The sequence below is a fragment of the Pristiophorus japonicus genome, chromosome 13 (assembly GCF_044704955.1).
Source record: "Pristiophorus japonicus isolate sPriJap1 chromosome 13, sPriJap1.hap1, whole genome shotgun sequence".
Lineage (NCBI taxonomy): Eukaryota > Metazoa > Chordata > Chondrichthyes > Pristiophoridae > Pristiophorus > Pristiophorus japonicus.
In genome coordinates, this window is record NC_091989.1 from 119,625,051 (window position 1) to 119,642,782 (window position 17,732).

At 41.2% G+C, this 17,732-nt stretch overlaps 1 protein-coding gene across 3 annotated transcripts in view; it reads right to left on the bottom strand.

Moving 5' to 3' along the window:
• The window catches only part of edc4 (enhancer of mRNA decapping 4), an 84,254-nt gene extending 66,796 nt beyond the window's left edge, over positions 1 to 17,458 (bottom strand). For all 3 annotated transcript variants that reach the window (XM_070897937.1, XM_070897936.1, XM_070897935.1), the window contains exons 1-9: positions 17,304 to 17,458; positions 13,820 to 13,976; positions 13,294 to 13,402; positions 12,171 to 12,270; positions 11,278 to 11,461; positions 6,299 to 6,443; positions 4,700 to 4,804; positions 2,071 to 2,180; positions 183 to 266 (exon numbers count right to left, since the gene is read on the bottom strand). In XM_070897937.1, the coding sequence (XP_070754038.1) occupies positions 183 to 266; positions 2,071 to 2,180; positions 4,700 to 4,804; positions 6,299 to 6,443; positions 11,278 to 11,461; positions 12,171 to 12,270; positions 13,294 to 13,402; positions 13,820 to 13,976; positions 17,304 to 17,397 (1,088 nt within the window). In that variant the 5' untranslated portion in view covers positions 17,398 to 17,458. The remainder of the gene's footprint in view (positions 1 to 182; positions 267 to 2,070; positions 2,181 to 4,699; positions 4,805 to 6,298; positions 6,444 to 11,277; positions 11,462 to 12,170; positions 12,271 to 13,293; positions 13,403 to 13,819; positions 13,977 to 17,303) is intronic.
• Between the last annotated feature and the right edge of the window lie 274 nt (positions 17,459 to 17,732).

Here is a 17,732-nt window from a genome sequence, read left to right on the forward strand (position 1 = left end):
AAACAAAACGGGTTTAAAATATTGATCTTTCATGCAGCTGCCTATCTTATGGAATAACTTCAATAGGATTACATTCATACAGCACTACATTTCTATACATTTGCACATAGTATAGAAATGCTGCTGTGTGTGTCAAATAGAATATAAACATTTATACATATAAAGTTGCATTACAAACTTACTCTGGATCCTGCTTTTTGTGATTGTCACAAAAAAGTAGGCAAGATAATGGTCTACCATCATGAGGCTTCCATTCGTGAAGACACCTGACAAAAGGTCCAAGGAACAATATGATTAGGAAACAAATGAAAGAGGAAATGCATTTCAAAACCATTTCATATAACAATGCTGCATCAATTTACCAACAGGATAATTCTTATTATTCCATCAGGTTTCCAGTTCAAATACATACTAGAATTGCATGTGTACAACTCATCTCGACTACAAGAGGAAATTGATCCCAACCACCGATCAGCATTCGGGAATGAAGATTACAACATCTCCATTACACCTGGCTAATAAGCTCACTGAAGAAATCAAATTTGACTTCACCTCAGCAAATCTATGTTTGTAAAATGCTGTCTGCTCAGAGCTCAGCAGTAGCCTTCTACAAATAGGGCAACAGTGAGAAACAACTGGAAGGACACAAACAAGTGCTTTCCGATGAAGGAATTTCCTCAAGACACTTACTCCTTCAATTAAAAATTTATGATATGTATTATTGAGCAGAGATGAAGGAGACAAGGTTGCACTAACGAGCCAGTTCCCATATTAATTGTGTAAGTGATTCTAGCCAACATGGATTACTACACACATTTTATAAACAAATGTCTGGGAGAAGGTTAACTACACAGTCTGGAGCAGGGTATCATGCAAAGTGCAATGGGACCTAAACGGGAAAAAAATAGTGTGTAAAGAAATGGCGAGGAGGGTGCATTCCATATCGGTTAAAGACAGTAGAAAAAAAGATCAGCTTCTCAAAAAGTATCCAATCAATTCTTAAAGGATCAAAGTTAAAATCAGGCTACAAAAGAATTCCGCAAAATTCAATTTGATTCAATATTTATACAATATTGAAAGCACAGCAAAATTTTTTGCCATCACCAGAATGCTGCACCCTCTCTAATAGTTGCAATAAGAGAAAAAATAGTGATGCTTCCACCTCATCTGGAAAGTTGGGTGAGGTAGGTATCAACTTTAAATTTGTGTCCATGCACAAAAACAAGGTAGAATGATCACTGGCAAGAGCTTAACAAAACTTTCTTTAAACTCCAGTCTCAAACCAACAGTACAATAGCTCCAGAAACACAGGACCACACTACATGATGTCACAGTTGATCATAAAGGGACATGTAGCTATGTCCTACAGAAAATGGCTATTGACAGGAAAAAATTTCAAATGTTACTATGTACACTAAATTATACTACAAAATGCATGAAAAGAATGCACTGATTGAGCTATGTGATTTTATTTTCCATAAATAAACACTCACACACTATGCTGCTGGCACCACTAGGTTTTATTATGCAGAAACCTCTGTTCTTAACATGTACTCACTGTGTTCAGATCTAAACTAAGATTACTAAAAAATACATTTTAGGAAGATCCAACACAACCATTACAGTAAATAAAATGAGGGCTGAGCATTCCTCTCAAATTAACCATAACATGTTTTTTAATATCAGATGGCTCTGAACATTGCTCTGCCAGTGATGTACCTCAGTAGCCGAGACATACTTCATGATAATGGTCAATGGGCTTCTCATTTCATAATCATGCTGACATTTTTGCTAAAATTAGACTGATATTTCACGCTCCCACAAATAAAGTAAAATACGATTGTATTACAAACAAGCCAAAGAATTCAATTAAACCGCAAAGAGTTTAAATCAATTAAATATCCGCAACAGCATTTGTTCAAACTGAGATATTTATTTCTGTATCGCCTTTATTTACTTCTTCACAACTTCTGTTTGCCTGGGTGGATTTTTTTAATACAAATTCACACTAGTTCAATCTGTTAAATTCAAAGAAACAATCTGATCATAGCTTTAACTAAAATGATATACCTCGGTTGATCTTGCCCTTCTATGTAGATCTGCCAGAATTTTACATAGCCATCGTGGCTCGCAGTTGCAAGGACTGTTCCATCTGGGGACAACGCACCTTCACTGATGCGCTGGAAAGAAGCAACTATTTAGAAATGTGCACTTAGAAAGTGTATGTACAATGCTGAAGCTTTGACAGCTTTTGAATTATTAACAGACAACACTACGACTGGAAAATGAGACACATAACTTTATTCTATTATCACTAAATAATCATTCTAGAAGACGCACAAGTGCCTGCAAACAATTCTGCATCAGAAATATGTAAAATTTAAAAATATATATTTAACAGCAGCCCAACAAAAATGAAGAGCTCATTAAGACTCATGGCTACTGGGAGGATTGTCATCAGGGTAATAGCTGCTTAAAAAAAAAGTGGATTTACACACGATCAGTAATTCTTGCTGTGCTATATGTTCACTAAGAAAGGCACACATGATCTCTACTACAGGTTGAGCAGCCGAAATCCAGAGTGTTCCGGAATCCAAACCGATCTGAGGCGGGGTCATCCGGAATCCGGAAAATGATCCGCAATTTGGACTTTTTATTTTTAAAAAGGTTATCGGTGTGAGTTGGGCCTAGGGAGGGGGAAAAACACCCCCAAAAATTCCAAAACACAAAAATTCACAAAACATTCAAATACTAAATCGCTGAAAATGAATTAATAAAAAAACTTTAACTTACCTTTTTTGCAGGTCTTCACCGCAGGTTCCACCCCTTCACCGCCGACCCTCCTGCTGCTCTCTTTCTCTTCCTCCCCTTCCCCCCCCCCCGCCCATCCCCACCAACCACATTACCTCGAACCAGGCGTTTCTGGATTTAGGACGTCGGGAAGACATTCCGGAAATACCCGAAATCCAGAACGACCTCAGTCCAGAGGTTTCCAGATTTTGGACGCTCTACCTGTATAGTAATCAAAGCTCAATACTTCCAACAGTGCCATCCATCATTAATGCACACACCTCAGTACCACGTTACTTATGAAATCGGGTTTGACAAAAAGAGACTGAACTCAGTTTAAAGATAACTAGAACCATCATCATAATTGTTCAAAAAAATGCAAACTGAATGTTGGGAATCAAGGGGTATGGTGAGAAAGCAGGAATGGGGTACTGAAGTTGCATGTTCAGCCATGAACTCATTGAATGGCGGTGCAGGCTCGAAGGGCCGAATGGCCTACTCCTGCACCTATTTTCTATGTTTCTATAGCAAGAGACATAACACACAAATCCAGAAAGGTCATTTGAAACTGCATTAGGCCCTGGTGAGACCACATCTGGACTATTGCATGCAGTTTTAGTCTTCCTATTTCCAAAATTATATTAAATTATTGAAGGGGGTACAGAGAAGGGCTGTAAGTTTGATCCCAGAACTTAAGGGAATGACATATGAGGAAAAAGTATTTTAAAGCCATTGAAGTACATTTGAAGTGTATGTTTTAATGTGGGGAACATGGCAGCCAATTTGCAGACAGCAAGCTCCCACAAACAGCAATGTGATAATGGCCAGATTTATTTATTTATTTTATAAGTATTAGTTGAGGGATAAATATTGTCCAGGACACCAACAACTTGTATTTATATAGCGCCTTTAATGTTGTAAAACGTCCCAAGGCACTTCACAGGAGTATTATGAGACAAAAAATGTGTCTCAAACACCAGGGAAAACTTCCCAGCTCTTCTTCAAAACAGGGCCATGGGATCTTTTGCGTCCACCTGAGGGGGCAGACGGGGCCCTCAGTTTAACGTCTCACCGAAAGACAGCACCTCCGACGGTGCATCCACTCCTTCAGCACTGCACTGGAGTGCCAGCCTAGATCCTGTGTTCTGAATTAGGATTGAATTTCTTGACTCTGATGCGAGAGTGCTACCAACTGAGCCATGGCTGACACCAAGAAGGAACTAGACATGTTATCAACAAATAGGATTCAGTTTTATTGGAAATGCACCAAGGGAATATTGTGGATAGATGAGCTAGATGGACCAACAGTCTTCTCCTGCCTGAAACTATTTCCATGTTTCCTCCTTAAACCTTTTCGTATCTTTACCACACTGTCCTCCTTTAAGACGCCCTTTAAAATCTACCTTTTGGTCACCTGTCCCAATATCTCCTTATATTTGATAACACTCCTTCCTGTGAAGAATCTTGGGATGTTTTACTACATTAAAAGGCACTATATAAACGCAAGTGGTTATGTTACTTACTCAGAACACATGAAAAATTGTCACAAGTGCAAGGAGTCTGAACTTTGTTTTATCTTAACTGTTTCATCCAAGTGAGATCTGTAAACAATGCCCAAGAAATGCCTCTTTTGCTAAACAAGATTCGAGATCTTTCAAAAATGACATTAATGCCAATATATAAAAGTAATTGTAATTAAAAGGACTCCATTCAAGTGTAATTTTTTGGGGGGTTTTTGTAATCTGATTTGTTGCTGCGAAGCATGTAACCAACAACACATGATTAGCACTGAGTAGTCAGAAAGTTAGCAAAAACCCTAAACCATTCATGTTGACAAAACTTTCAATATGGAATAGATAACTGTGCACAGGTTCAATTTCTTGATTTTTTCATTAAAGACTATACTTACTGCTGTGTGTCCTTTCACAATGATAAAGCCTTCTTTTATATCTGTTGCTTCAACGGGCCAGACACTATTGCTGTTTCTTAGTATGTCCAGATCCCAAACCTCAGCCTGTATTAAGTGACAAGTATAAAATATTTAAATCCTCAAAACAAGAAATTAAAATTATTCCAATCTATTCAAACAGTAATATTAATTTGGTTTCAAAAGCTCATTGGATAAATGCACATGGCTAGATGCTGAGCCATGACAATCAGGACTATCCCAAGTCTTGGCTCATATCTGTTCAAACTTCAGTAAAACTTCAGTAAAAATTACAGTACCACAAAACAGGAACTTAAAATTGGCCCACCCTTTTTTGGGAGCACTTACCGGAGATGCGGCGCTTTTCTGCGTTGAAAAGGTGCTCTGAGAAAAATTGGTCCCCACTTTAGACGCTGTCCGGCTTCTCCCGGGTCTTCGCGCAGCGCAGCCAGTCGCTTCGGAGCCAGCATCCCGCGCTGAACACAGTGCCGGGACGTCTGCACATGCACGTTGGAGTGTGCGCGCATGCACAGTAGCTCCTGCCCCCTGCCTCTCAGTGCGCGCTGCAGCATGGGACCCAATCTGCATCATCATACCGGCTGCTGGTATGTCCCACCCCGATCCCAGGCCGAGTGGCCTACCGCAGAGGCCGGCCCGCTGCCTTCCTGGGCTGAAGATGCAGATAGGGTAGAGGACTGACTTACTTCTATTTTTTATTTGGATATTTTGAAAAAATTATGTAAATATGTTTTGTCTCTTGTGAATATTGGTGACCATTTATTTGTCAAGCCTATTTACCTAGTGCTATTGTGAAAGAAGAACATAAGTGACGGAGGAACACAGAGAATATCTTATTTATTGAAGTAGACTTTATTTAGATAACATGGGCTCAATTTTGGCCTAGTATAATCATTGCAAACAAATAGTTGTTTAAATTAGTTGAGAGATTAGGGCAATTTAATTCAACTATCTTTTACTTCTTTTATTTTTGTAGTTTAAGCTTCCATGTTATATAATAAATTAACTTTGCAAAGTTTGCCATAAGATGTCCTGTATAGCTCTTTGATCCTATTCACATTCTTTAGTCAAGTCATTAAGTTCTGCTGGCCTCCGCTGCACCTACCTGCGCTGATTTCTTAACTCTCCGCAAGGGTTTTCACAAGCGGCCACAAACGCTGACCTAAGTTAGTTTGGAGTAACTATTAGCTGGCCAAAGTGGCCTAAATGGCCAAAACGGGCGTAGGTGGCTGGTAACACCTTCTTTTGAAAAAAAAACTTTAAAAATCCTAACTAACTCACTTACACAGGCACAAGTTGAATGTGCAAAATGTGGATTTTTAAGATACTCCAGAAAAATCAAGTTGCTCAAAAAAAAGAGCAACTCCTAGCCAATTGTGAGCCCAGAGAATGGGTAGCAGTCAATAAATCCCAACAATTTTTTTCCCTCATCTTGATTAACACAAAAGTTTGCACTCCAGACCCCAAACTACCCATGAGCAACAGCAGGGAGATCAGCTCGTTATTTTTTTTTTTAAAGTTAGTCAAGTCCCACTGATTTTGAAGTATTCCCATTCATCTTACCCTATCTTCATGTAAAACAGCAAGTGTTTGACTTCCTTCTTCATTTTCATCATTTTCCTCTGGAATAAAGGGGCACCAGATGATCCTCCTGTTTGTATTTAAAGGGGTTCCCTCGGGTCTCTTGATGTGCACTACGATTTTTTCCCTGAACATTCAGTATAGGAACCACTTTGTTTAGCAGGATGATAATTTTGACGAATAACTTCTTAACTTGCTTAAGTTCATATCACAGAGCAAATACAAGTCAGAATTTTACAAAAGAGGGCCCTGTCAATGCAAACTCAAAATAATACAGCACAGGAGACCGCCATTAGGACCATTGTGCCAGTGCCGGATCTTTGGTAGAGTTATCCAATTAGTTCCACAGCCCTGTAATTTTTTTCCCTTGAGGTATGTGTCCAATTCTCTTTTGAATGTTACTATTGAATCTGCTTCCAATGCATTCCAGATCACAAGTCGCTGAGTAAAAAAAATCTTCCCTCATTTTGCCTCTGGTTCTTTGGTCAATCATCTTAAATCTGTGTCCTCTGGTTACCGACCCATGTCACTGGAAACAGTTTATCCTTATTTTGAACATTTCTATTAAAACTCATCTAAACCTACTCTGCTCCAAGGAGAACAACCCCAGATTCTCCAATCTCTCCACATAATTGAAGTCCCTCATCCCTGGTACCATTCTCGTAAACCCCTGCACCCTTCCAAGGCCTTGACATTCTTTCTAAAGTGTGATGCCCAGAATTGAGCACAATACTTAAGCTGATGCCTAACCAATATTTAGTAAAGGTTTAGCATAACTTCCTTGTTTTTGTACCCTATTCCTCTTAATAAAGCCAAGGATCCCATAGGCATTTTTAAAAGCCTTCTCAACTTTTCCTGCCACCTTCAAAGATTTGTGAACATACACAGATCTCTCTGTTGCTACACCTTTTAAAATTTTACCATTTAGTTCATATTGCCTCTTCATTCATCCTACCAAAATATATCACTTCACACTTTCCTGCATTAAATTTAATCTGCCATGTGTCTGCACATTTCACGAGTCTATGTCCCCCTGAAGTCTGTTACTATCTTTCTCATTGTTTACTACAAATTACATTCTATGTGACTGTGGTAACCCATCCCTCCACATTCTTCTCGACCTGTCTGCAGCCTTTGACACAGTTGACCACACTATCCTCCTCCAACACCACTCCTCCTTCGTCCAGCTGGTGGGACTACAGTTGCCAGGTTCCACTCCTATCTATCCAGTCAGAGCAAGAGAATCACCTGCATTGCTTCTCCCACATCGTTACCTCCGATGTCCCCAAGGATCGATACGTGGCCCCCTCCTATATCTCATCTATATGTTGCCACTCGGCAAAATCATCCAAAAACACATCAAGCTCCACAGATATGCTGATGACACCCAGTTCTACCTCTCTCGACCCATTCACTGTCTCTAAATTGTCACGCTGCTTGTCTGGCATCCAGTACTGGATGAGCAGAAATTCCCTCCAACTAACTTGGGAAGACCGAAACCACAAACTCCATTCCCTAGCCACCGACGCCATCCCACTCCCTGGCAACTGTCCAAGGCTGAACCAGATTGTTCGCAACCTTGGTGTCATATTTGACCCCAAGATGAGCTTCCGGTCACACATCTGCGCCATCAGTAAGACCGCCTATTTCCACGTCTGGAATATCGCCCATCTCCGCCACTGCATCAGCTCATCTGTTGCTGAAACTCTCATCCATGCGTTTTGTTATCTCTAGACTTGACTATTCCAACGCACTCCTAGCCAGCCCATGTCTTCTACTCTCCATCCACTTAAGCTCATCGAAAACTTTGCTGCCTCTATCCTAACACACACTAAGTCCCACTCACCCATCACCCCTCTGCTCGCTGACCTACATTGGCTCCCAGTTAAGCAACGCCTCAATTTTAAAATTCTCATCCTTGTTTTCAAATCTCTCCATGGCCTCGCCCATCCCTATATCTGCAAACTCCTCCAGCCCTACAACTCAGATCTCTGCACTCCTCCAACTCTGTGCACATCCCGAATTTTAAATCGTCCTAATCTCTGGAATTCCCTGACAAACCTCTCCGCCTCTTTCCTCCTTTAAGATGCTCCTTAAAACCTAGCTATTTGGCCAATGCCCTAATATCCCCCACGTGGCTCAGTGTCAAATTTGTTTGATAACGTTTCTGTGAAGCACCTTGGGACAGTTTACTATGCCAAAGGCAATATAAATGCATGTTGTTGTACATTTCCGAGTTGGGTGTCATATTCAAACTTTGAAGTTATGCCCTGTATACCCAAGTACAGGTCATTGATATACATCAAAAAAGTATTGGTCCTAATACCGACCCCTGGGGAACACCACTCTGTAACTCCAGCCAGTCTGACAAATAACCATTCACCACTGCAGTCTGCTTTCTGTCCCCAAAGCAATATCTATGCTGCAACTATCCCTTTAATCCCATGGGCTTTCATTTTGCAAACTAGAGAATTATCTAGTATTGTCAAACTCCATTTGAAAGTCCATATACACATTAACCACACTACTCTCATCAACCCTCTCCAGTATTTCAAAGAATTCAATCAAGTTAATCAAACACGATTTGCCTTTAACAAATCTGTGCTTTCATTTATTAGCCCATATTTTTTCAAATGCCAATTTATTTTGTCCCACATTATTGTCTCAAAGTTTCACCAACAGTAGGCTGACTGGCCTGTAGTTACCAGGTTGATCCCTCTCCCCTTTCTTAAACGGGTGTAACGTTTACAATTCTCCAGTCCTCTGGCCCTGCCCCCATATCCAAGGAGAATTGGAAGATTGTGGCCAGAGCCTCCGCAACTTCCACTCTTTTTTCCATCAGTTACCTAGGATGCATCCAATCCAGACCGGGCGACTTTTCTACTTTGAAGACTGCCAACATTTTAAGTATCTCCGCTTTATCTATTTTTATCCTTTACAATGTTGCAACTGCCTCTTCCTTTACTGCTACATTGATAGCATCCTCTTCTTTAGTGAATCAGTTAGTACCTCAGCCCTGCTTTCCGCCCCTACAAGAATATCTATTTTTTGGTGCCTAATCAGCCCACCCTTCCTTTGACTACCCTTTTACTATTTGTTTGTTTAGTTGCTAATCTATTCTTACGCTCGCTTTACCTCTTTTATTCCCATTTTTCAATCCCCTCGGTACGTTCTATATTCAGCTTGGTTCTCTCTACTGTATTATGAACCACAGTTCGCATAAGCCTCCTTTTTTTTGTCTTATTTTAACCTCTATCTTTAATCATCCAGAGCTCTGGCTTTGGATGCCCTTCCTTTCCCCCTCGTGAGAACTTGTCGACACTGTACCCGAACCATCTCTTCTTTGAAAGCCTTCCGTTGTTCAATTACTGTTTTGCCTACCAATTTTTGATTTCTGGGCCAGATTCCTTTTTAACTCACTGAAATTAGCCCTCCTCCAATAATTATGTTTACACTGTCCCTTTTCCTTGTCCATAACTATTCTAAACCTGATATTATAATCAATGTTCCCCAAACGTTCTCCCACTGAAACATGCTCTACTTGCCCCGTTTCATTCCCCAGAACTAAATCCAATACTGCTTCCTTTCTCATTGAACTGGAAACACACTGTTCAAGATCTCTTGTACACATTTCAGGAATTCCCTCCTCTTTGCCCTGTTACTATCCCAGTCCACAGTAGCATAATCTAAGTCCCTCATTATCACTACTCTCTAATTCTTGCACCTTTCTGTAATTTTCCTGCATATTTGCTCCTCTACCTCTTTCCCACTATTTGGTGGCCTATGGTATAGACCCAGTAACGCAATAGTTCCTCTATTGCTCCTCAGTATAATCAAATTAATTCCGTCTTTGACTCCCGTCAACTTCATCATCCTTCTCCAGTGCTATAATAGTTTCTTTGATCAATACTGCCCCTCCTTTTTTTTTCCCCTTCCCTATCTTTCCTGAATGTACAGATTTATATTATAAAGGATATATATTTTCACATTTAAAAATAAATTTGAACTACCCTGATCGCTCAGTAGGTAAGTGCATTACCTGGTGTGGTAGACATACAAAGACCAGGAAAGAAACAGCTTTCATCCCCACTCTGTACTAAATTAGCTGCTCCCAGTCAAGGTAGCAACAATGGCACTACAATCAGTTTCTGCATCCACAGACTGAGGAAGGGAGAAAATAATACAGCTTCCCACTCCTAATCGGTATCCAGCGAACACTGCAAAGTGAGCATATGTGGATGTCAGGTGAGAATTAGATCAGGCCCAGCTAGGATCTCATTCAGGGTCATATAACCTGCCAACCCTGCCAACATGATCAATTAGGCAAGCTCCTAGAGAGTGGTCAGTGCCCATGGAACCACATACAAACTTCAGTCACCACCTTGGTTGTAGAGCGAACGAACAGAATAGGAAGTTGAAATCCAAAACACAAGATAATCAGATCTGGAAAAAAAATTGAAGTAAAGAAGAAAATAAAAATCTTGAAAGCAATCTTCTGAAAACCAATAAAAAAGCAAAAAACTGCAGATGATGGAAATAAAGAAAACCAAAAAAAGCTGGACACACACAGGTCAATCAACAACTAGCTTCAGTTCTGAAGAAAGGCACACACCTGAAACATCTGTTCTCCCTACAGATGCTGATTGAACTGTTCTATGTTCCTAACTTTTTATTTCGGAAAACCAATATTTCGCACTCGATTGTAGTTTACAATGTCTCAGGTCTCCATTCTCAAATGGTACCTAATAATTTACTTATGTCATCACACAAATTAGATCAATTCAGTATTCAACAACTGAACTTCCTAACGGTCACACAATGCCTCTCTACGAACCCATCTACTTTCAGCATTAATACTTCACTAACTTTGCATGGCAACGATAGCAATCAACTTTATAAGAATGCATTGCCGATGAATATTTTAGCCGAGCAACAGAGGTTCATTGTCTCTACAAGGATACTGTATTTTTCCATTTTCATTTAGTTGCCAGACGAACAAATTGCCTGCTTCGTCAACACATGCTAGCTGATTAGAGTTGAGGTGTGCAAAGCCCAAATCAGCAACTCCCCCAGTAAATCCTTTCAGTAAAGTCCGTTCAGCCATGCCAACACTCAATACCCGTACCATGCCAACGCCATTAGCCCCTGCACAGAGGAAAATAAAAAGGTTATTAGGTTCCATGTAAATGTATAAATCAAATCTGTTCAACCATACAACATCTATGAATTAATTCTGAATGTCTTTAAAAGTTGCACTTTGATATGAAAACTTTGCCTGTATTGAATTTCAAAAAGTAATTCAGTACACAAAGCAATTTGCTTTAATTACACCTGTAATTAAATGTATGCACCGGATTCCAACACACTAACAGGCAGACTTTCACACATTTTGGACAAATCCTAATGTTACCCCAATTCTCAATTATTCAACAACTAATTATCAAAAACTGCTCAAATATATTTTGCATATTACACAGCTTACTGAATGAATCTACTTAATTGAGATTCCTTTATAACATGAAGTGGTTGCCATCTTACAAGAGTTCTTCCTTGTGAAATGCCTAAAGGTCATAGACCCCACACCACCCATGACATATGTCAGTTCAAGTAGAAAGAACCTCAGTAATAGATCAGTGACAATACAACTCTTACCTAATGGTTTGCTAAAATAAAACATTTCAAATATAGCTTCATGAGGTATCAGTCCTATTCTATTTGTTCTAACAGCAAAGGGATTTTACTTTACACAATCCTACATGTTTCCACTCAAATAGTGAGTGTGACCTGTAGTTCATGAAATCCTGCAAGATTTTTTTCATAAGAGCCTTGTTTGTTAGATATGAAGAATGCTCACCTCTAATGGCATATGCCAGATACTGATTGGACACTGCTATGAGATTTCCATAATAGTATTTCTGCTCCCATTCATATTTTGCTACAGGTTGTATTTTTACCTAAAAACATAATAGTGGTTAGTTTGTCTGTTACAATAAAAAAACCTCTCAACCTCGTATTGTTCAATCTCATCTTTCCAGCCCTCCAATATTTCTAGTCTTGCCTTTTCCCATCACCACCAGACTCATAGATAGGTTTAAAACTGAGCTAATCTAACACACTGTGCACTCCAGCACAAATTTAGAAGTGAAAAATCTACAGATCTAGTCATAGCAGTAGAGAACAATTTGACTGAATTCTTGTTTTTTGTCAACAACTTAAGGGCATGCAATTTTAACGTGCTATAATTTATTTGCCCAAGCTCTAAAGTTCAGATCAGTTATAAAGTGATTGGTTAAATAGCATCCTGCATCAAGTTTTTTTTTAAGTGACGAGATCTGGATAAATAGGAGATACCAATCTCGCTCCACAGCCACCTCCCTTAGGAGTTAATCAGTTTCTTCCAAGTTCATTGTAATGAATAAAATAAAATATTTCCCAATGGCAATATAAGCTGCGTGAGCAGGACTATCCCCATTCAACAGCTGGAATCAACACCAGCACGCAGTACAAGCCAAGTATTACACATCTACTCTTCATTCTCTGCAAATGCTTCAATTGACAAAAGCAAGTTGAGATCAGACAATAAGATTTTGATGTCTGACCTCAATTTATTTTTGTCAACACATATTGCTACTTTTTGGCTGCCAGGCTGTGTACAGTTAAAAAAAAACAGCTGCATTGTACCAATAATGCATTGAATTGATGCAAACATCCTATTAAGCAATATCAGCTTTACATTGAAAATACACATGTATGTACAGTATGCAAGTCCACTTGCTTGAGACTGGTATTGATTGGATTGCAACATTAACACATTTGTGAAAAGAACCTTTTATTCCACCCTCAAAGATTAATGCCCATGTACAATATTTCATTACAAAGTTTAAGCACATTACAGCACTACTTAATTTGATAACAGACATAAAGGCTACATGTAACATTTTAAACATTTAGTACCCTTTAGTTACAGTCTTCCATACCTTATTGCTGCCCCTGGCCTTGTTACTGATGCTAGAATCATTGCTCGCCACAATTTCCACTTCTTTGGCAGATATAACACAATTTGAACTGTCATCACCGGAGAGGTATCTAAAGAAAGACATAATCAAATCATCAGTGCAGCCCTGTATCCTTAAAACAAAAGTAACATGCTTCCCAGTGGTCCAGTGCATTGACTGATGCATTAAGAAAATTCTCCACAGAATGGCAGAATTTTCATTTGTGCCCGTGATTCCTCATTTCACATGGATGATCCCAAGTCAGATCTGGACAGGGACAATATCTTTCCCCAGCAGGATGTAGCAAAGCATTGGAACCTGAACCTGCACAAAATTCTCTTGCATACCCAAGACGTCACTAGCAAAAGCCCAATAATAGGTCCCTTCTGAGGGAGATTCATATAACAGTACCTCATTTTCTGGGGGAAGTAGTGGGGAACTTTAAAAAATATATATACTTTTTCTAACAGAACATTGCACATTAAATGCAAAATCTATAGCATCTTACATCTCTTGATTTTCCTGTAGGTTCAGTTTGTCCACATTGGCATGGTTTGACTCTCTGAGAATGGGCCCATCTCCAGCTGCAATGGGATCTGGTAACAGCAATCCATTCAGTTCTCCATTGTAGGATGCAGATTTCTTTTGGCTGTCAACAGTTGACTCTAAGAAACAGAAGGAATTACATTAAATGATCAGAACTCACTGTGCACCTTAAGGTTTTGTTTAGTAAACCTCAAAGCATGAAAAGCAGCATTTTTTTTTAAATGCCATTTTGCCATGAATCAAGAGGGTTACAGTTACAACATGGAATTGAATATGGATGTAATAACAGTTTTGAAAATTCACATTATTATAAATTGTAACAGCACATAACATACATTTTATCAAATAAAACTTGGCAGTTTAAGAGGAGCGAGAGGAAAACCAGCCACGGTTCCCACAATGGAATTGGTAGCGAAGGTATAGAGTTTGTGATGAGGCTGAAGACAATGGCTTCAGTCTCACCAATGTTTAGCTGGAGAAAGTTGCAGCTCATTCAAGACTAACAAGACGTCGAACAGGCAGTCCAACACAAACCATACAAGATGGGTGGAGCAGAGGTACAGCTGGGCATCATCAGCATACACACGGAAGTTGATGTCATCAAAGGAAGCAGGTAGATTAGGAAGAGACAGGCAAGGATGGTTCTATGGGAGACTCCAGAAGTGGTAATAGTGCGGGGTCAGGAAGAGAAGTCATTGCTGGTGGTACTCTGCTGCTGATAGAATCAGCAAGAGTCGAACCGAGCAAGGGTAGTCCCAGTGAGCAGGAAAACATAGAAGTATTGGAGGAGGATGGTGTAATCAGCCAAGTGAAAGATTGCAGACAGGCCGAAAACTAGAAGGGATAATACACCAGTCACAGAGAATGTCATTTGAAATTTTGTTTAGGGCTACTTCAGTGCCGTGGCAGAGGGTGGAAAGCTGAATGGAGATATTCAAACAGGGAGTTAAGAACATAAGAGGAGTAGGCCATAAGGACCCTCGAGCCTGCTCTACCATTCAGTGAAATGATGTCTTCTCTTCGACCTCAACTCCACTTTCCTGCCTGAGCCGCATAACCCTCGATTCCCCAGAATCTAAAAATATATCGATCTCAGCTTAGAGACAAACAATAACATAGAGGGAGCAGAGCAGATGGAATGTACCAATGATGGGTTGGGCATGCAGCCAGACAGGGTAGCTTCCATAATAACGAGGGAGTGATCATCTGTGACCATCAGACCCAGGATGTCAGTGGTCTTGCAAAGGATAGCGCAGACCCCATTTCCAACATTCTGGAGGGTAATGCTGCAGCAGTGAGATCTACGATTTGACCAGGGAATGAAGAGGAGCCTTGAGAGATTTTCTCCTTGTTAATAGAAGGTTTGCCAGAAAATGGACATGAGCTAGTTCGGGTTGCTTGTGAGAGATGGCGGCTTGAGCAGAGGATACTTAGGGTGGAATAAGAAAGCTGTAGGGACATTTAGGAGGGATTTGAGCCTCGTGTGCTGACAAAAGAGGTTGTCGGGGACTAGCGTAGCAGTATTTCATTTGGCATCAGTACACGGTACAATGACAGACTCAACAGCCTATTACATCGCTCACTCCTCCTTACTAGGAAGGGGGGTAGGGACTTGCTGGATTAGGAACTGATGCCCTGATTTTACTAAAAATACAGCTGCAACTATACTCATGGGTGCTATTAATTTAAAACACACGCAACTATTTTCCTTTCCTGCAACATAACATTTTGTGTCCTACGAGAAAAGGCATCCATCGCGTGACCTGCAATGCAAATTGACTGCTTTGGCTTTATAGTGAGAGTTACATTTTGAAAGGCAAAATTATACAGCATGTAACACGAGATAACAACTTGTGTTTATATCACACCTTTAACATAACAAGATGTCCCAATAGGAGTGTTATAAGACAAATAAATTTGACACCAAGCCACAGGAGAAATTAGGTCAGGTGACCAACGCTTGGTCAAAGAGGTAGGTTTTAACGAGCATCTTAAAAGGAGGACAGAGAGGTATTCAAGAGTTTACGGCCTATGCACAGCCGCCACTGGTTGAGCAATTAAAATGAGGGATGCGCAAGAGGAACGCAGATATCTCGGGGGGGGGGGGGGGGAAGATTTGAAAACAAGGATGAGAAGTTTGAAATTGAGGCGCTGCTTAACCGGGAGCTAATGTCGGTCAGCGAGCACAGCGGTGATGAATGAACGGGTTTCAGTGCGAGTTAGGACACGAGCCGAGTTTTTGACGACCTCAAGTTTACATAGTGTAGAACGAGCGAGGCCAGTCAGGAGTGCATTGGACTAGTCAAGTCTAGAGGTAAAACAGGCATGGATGAGGGTTTCAGCAGATGAGATGAGATTAAGTAGGGGCAGAGATTGACGGTATTATGTAGGTGGAAATAGGTGGTCTTAGTTATGGTACAGTATGTGGCTGGAAGCTCACTTCGGGATCAAATAGCTTGCAAACTGTCTGGTCCAGCCACAGATTTTAATAATATTGCAAGCTTTCAAACACCAAGTAAACTATTATTGGCTGTAACCATTTTTGGCAGGGCTAAAGATTAAACTTGAACAACCATTAGAATTCTTTATTCTTTTTATAATTGTGAACCTACGAGCACGTTATAATAAACATTTTCTGCACTACTACCGTCATCTTTCAGAAATTACAATACGGAGGCATGAAATCAGAATGTTGAGAGTTTACAGACAAGCCTACAGTGCTAATGCAGGTATATGATCTGTTCCAAAGTAACAAACTGAACCAATAATAACCACTTTGTTAGCTCTTTTCGTTAACAAAGCCATCTAGTAACACAATGATCAAGATTAAGAATGTCGATTGCTAGTGTACACACATTTTGAACTTAGTACCAAAAATATTAATTGTGAATATCATGAAATTTCTGGACATATGTTGCATTAAAGGAAACGAAACTAAAATTAACTTTCCAATGAGTTAAATGTATTCAGTCAGTAACCAGCATCTCCCAGATATAAAGTGAGTGAAAACAGCGAGAACCCCGCGGCCTGTCCGGAGTCAGCAGCGTCTCCCTGCTCCCACCGCCCCGGAGCCTCGCCTGGTCCGATCCCTACCCCAGCGCCAGTTCGCGCCGCGATCCCGCCGCCGCCGCCAAACGGCCGCTCTCCGACCACCCTCCAGCGGACGACAAGCAGCCGAGAGCGGCTCCCCGACACTGGAGGGGGCAGCAGCGTGGCCCGGGGGGAACCACCCCCTCACACGGCAACTGAGTCCCGGGTAAGGCCCACCCAGGGATGAAGGGCGGGTGGGGCTGCTGTAAGTACCGGTAACCGAGGCCCGGGCCCCGGTATAAAGTGAATCCCGTCCCATCTGCCTCCGCCCCGGGACCCAGCGTAGCCTCCGCTTCCCCTCCCTTGGCTCGGTTCATGCGTCCGGGGCCTTTCATCTAACTGGCTCAGCCGCTTACCGGAGACCCGGTCCAGCTTCAGCATGTCCCGCAGGTGCTGCGTGGCGTTCTGAATGTCCATCTTGGAAGCGGAGTTCGGTGGTGGCGACGCCATGGCGGCGGCCCAAGAACCAGAGGGTGCGCGCGCAGCCGCCCCCGAAGGAACTGCCAAGAGCGCCACCGGTAATAGTGTCCCTTCCGGTGTAACCAGAACTTTCCCTCCCTCCCCACCAAACCCATGCGCAACATGACCGCCCGGACCCTCACCACCCCGATCATCAGGGTCAGCGAGCCGAAACGTTAACTCTGCTTTTTCTCCACATGCTGCCTGACCCGCTGAGAGTTCCAGCATTTTCTGTTTTTTATTATAGTTATGAGATTGGACGAAAGGGGGGGAAGGGGGGGGGGGGGGGGGGGGAAAAGGAACAAATTGCAAACCCGTAAAGGTTA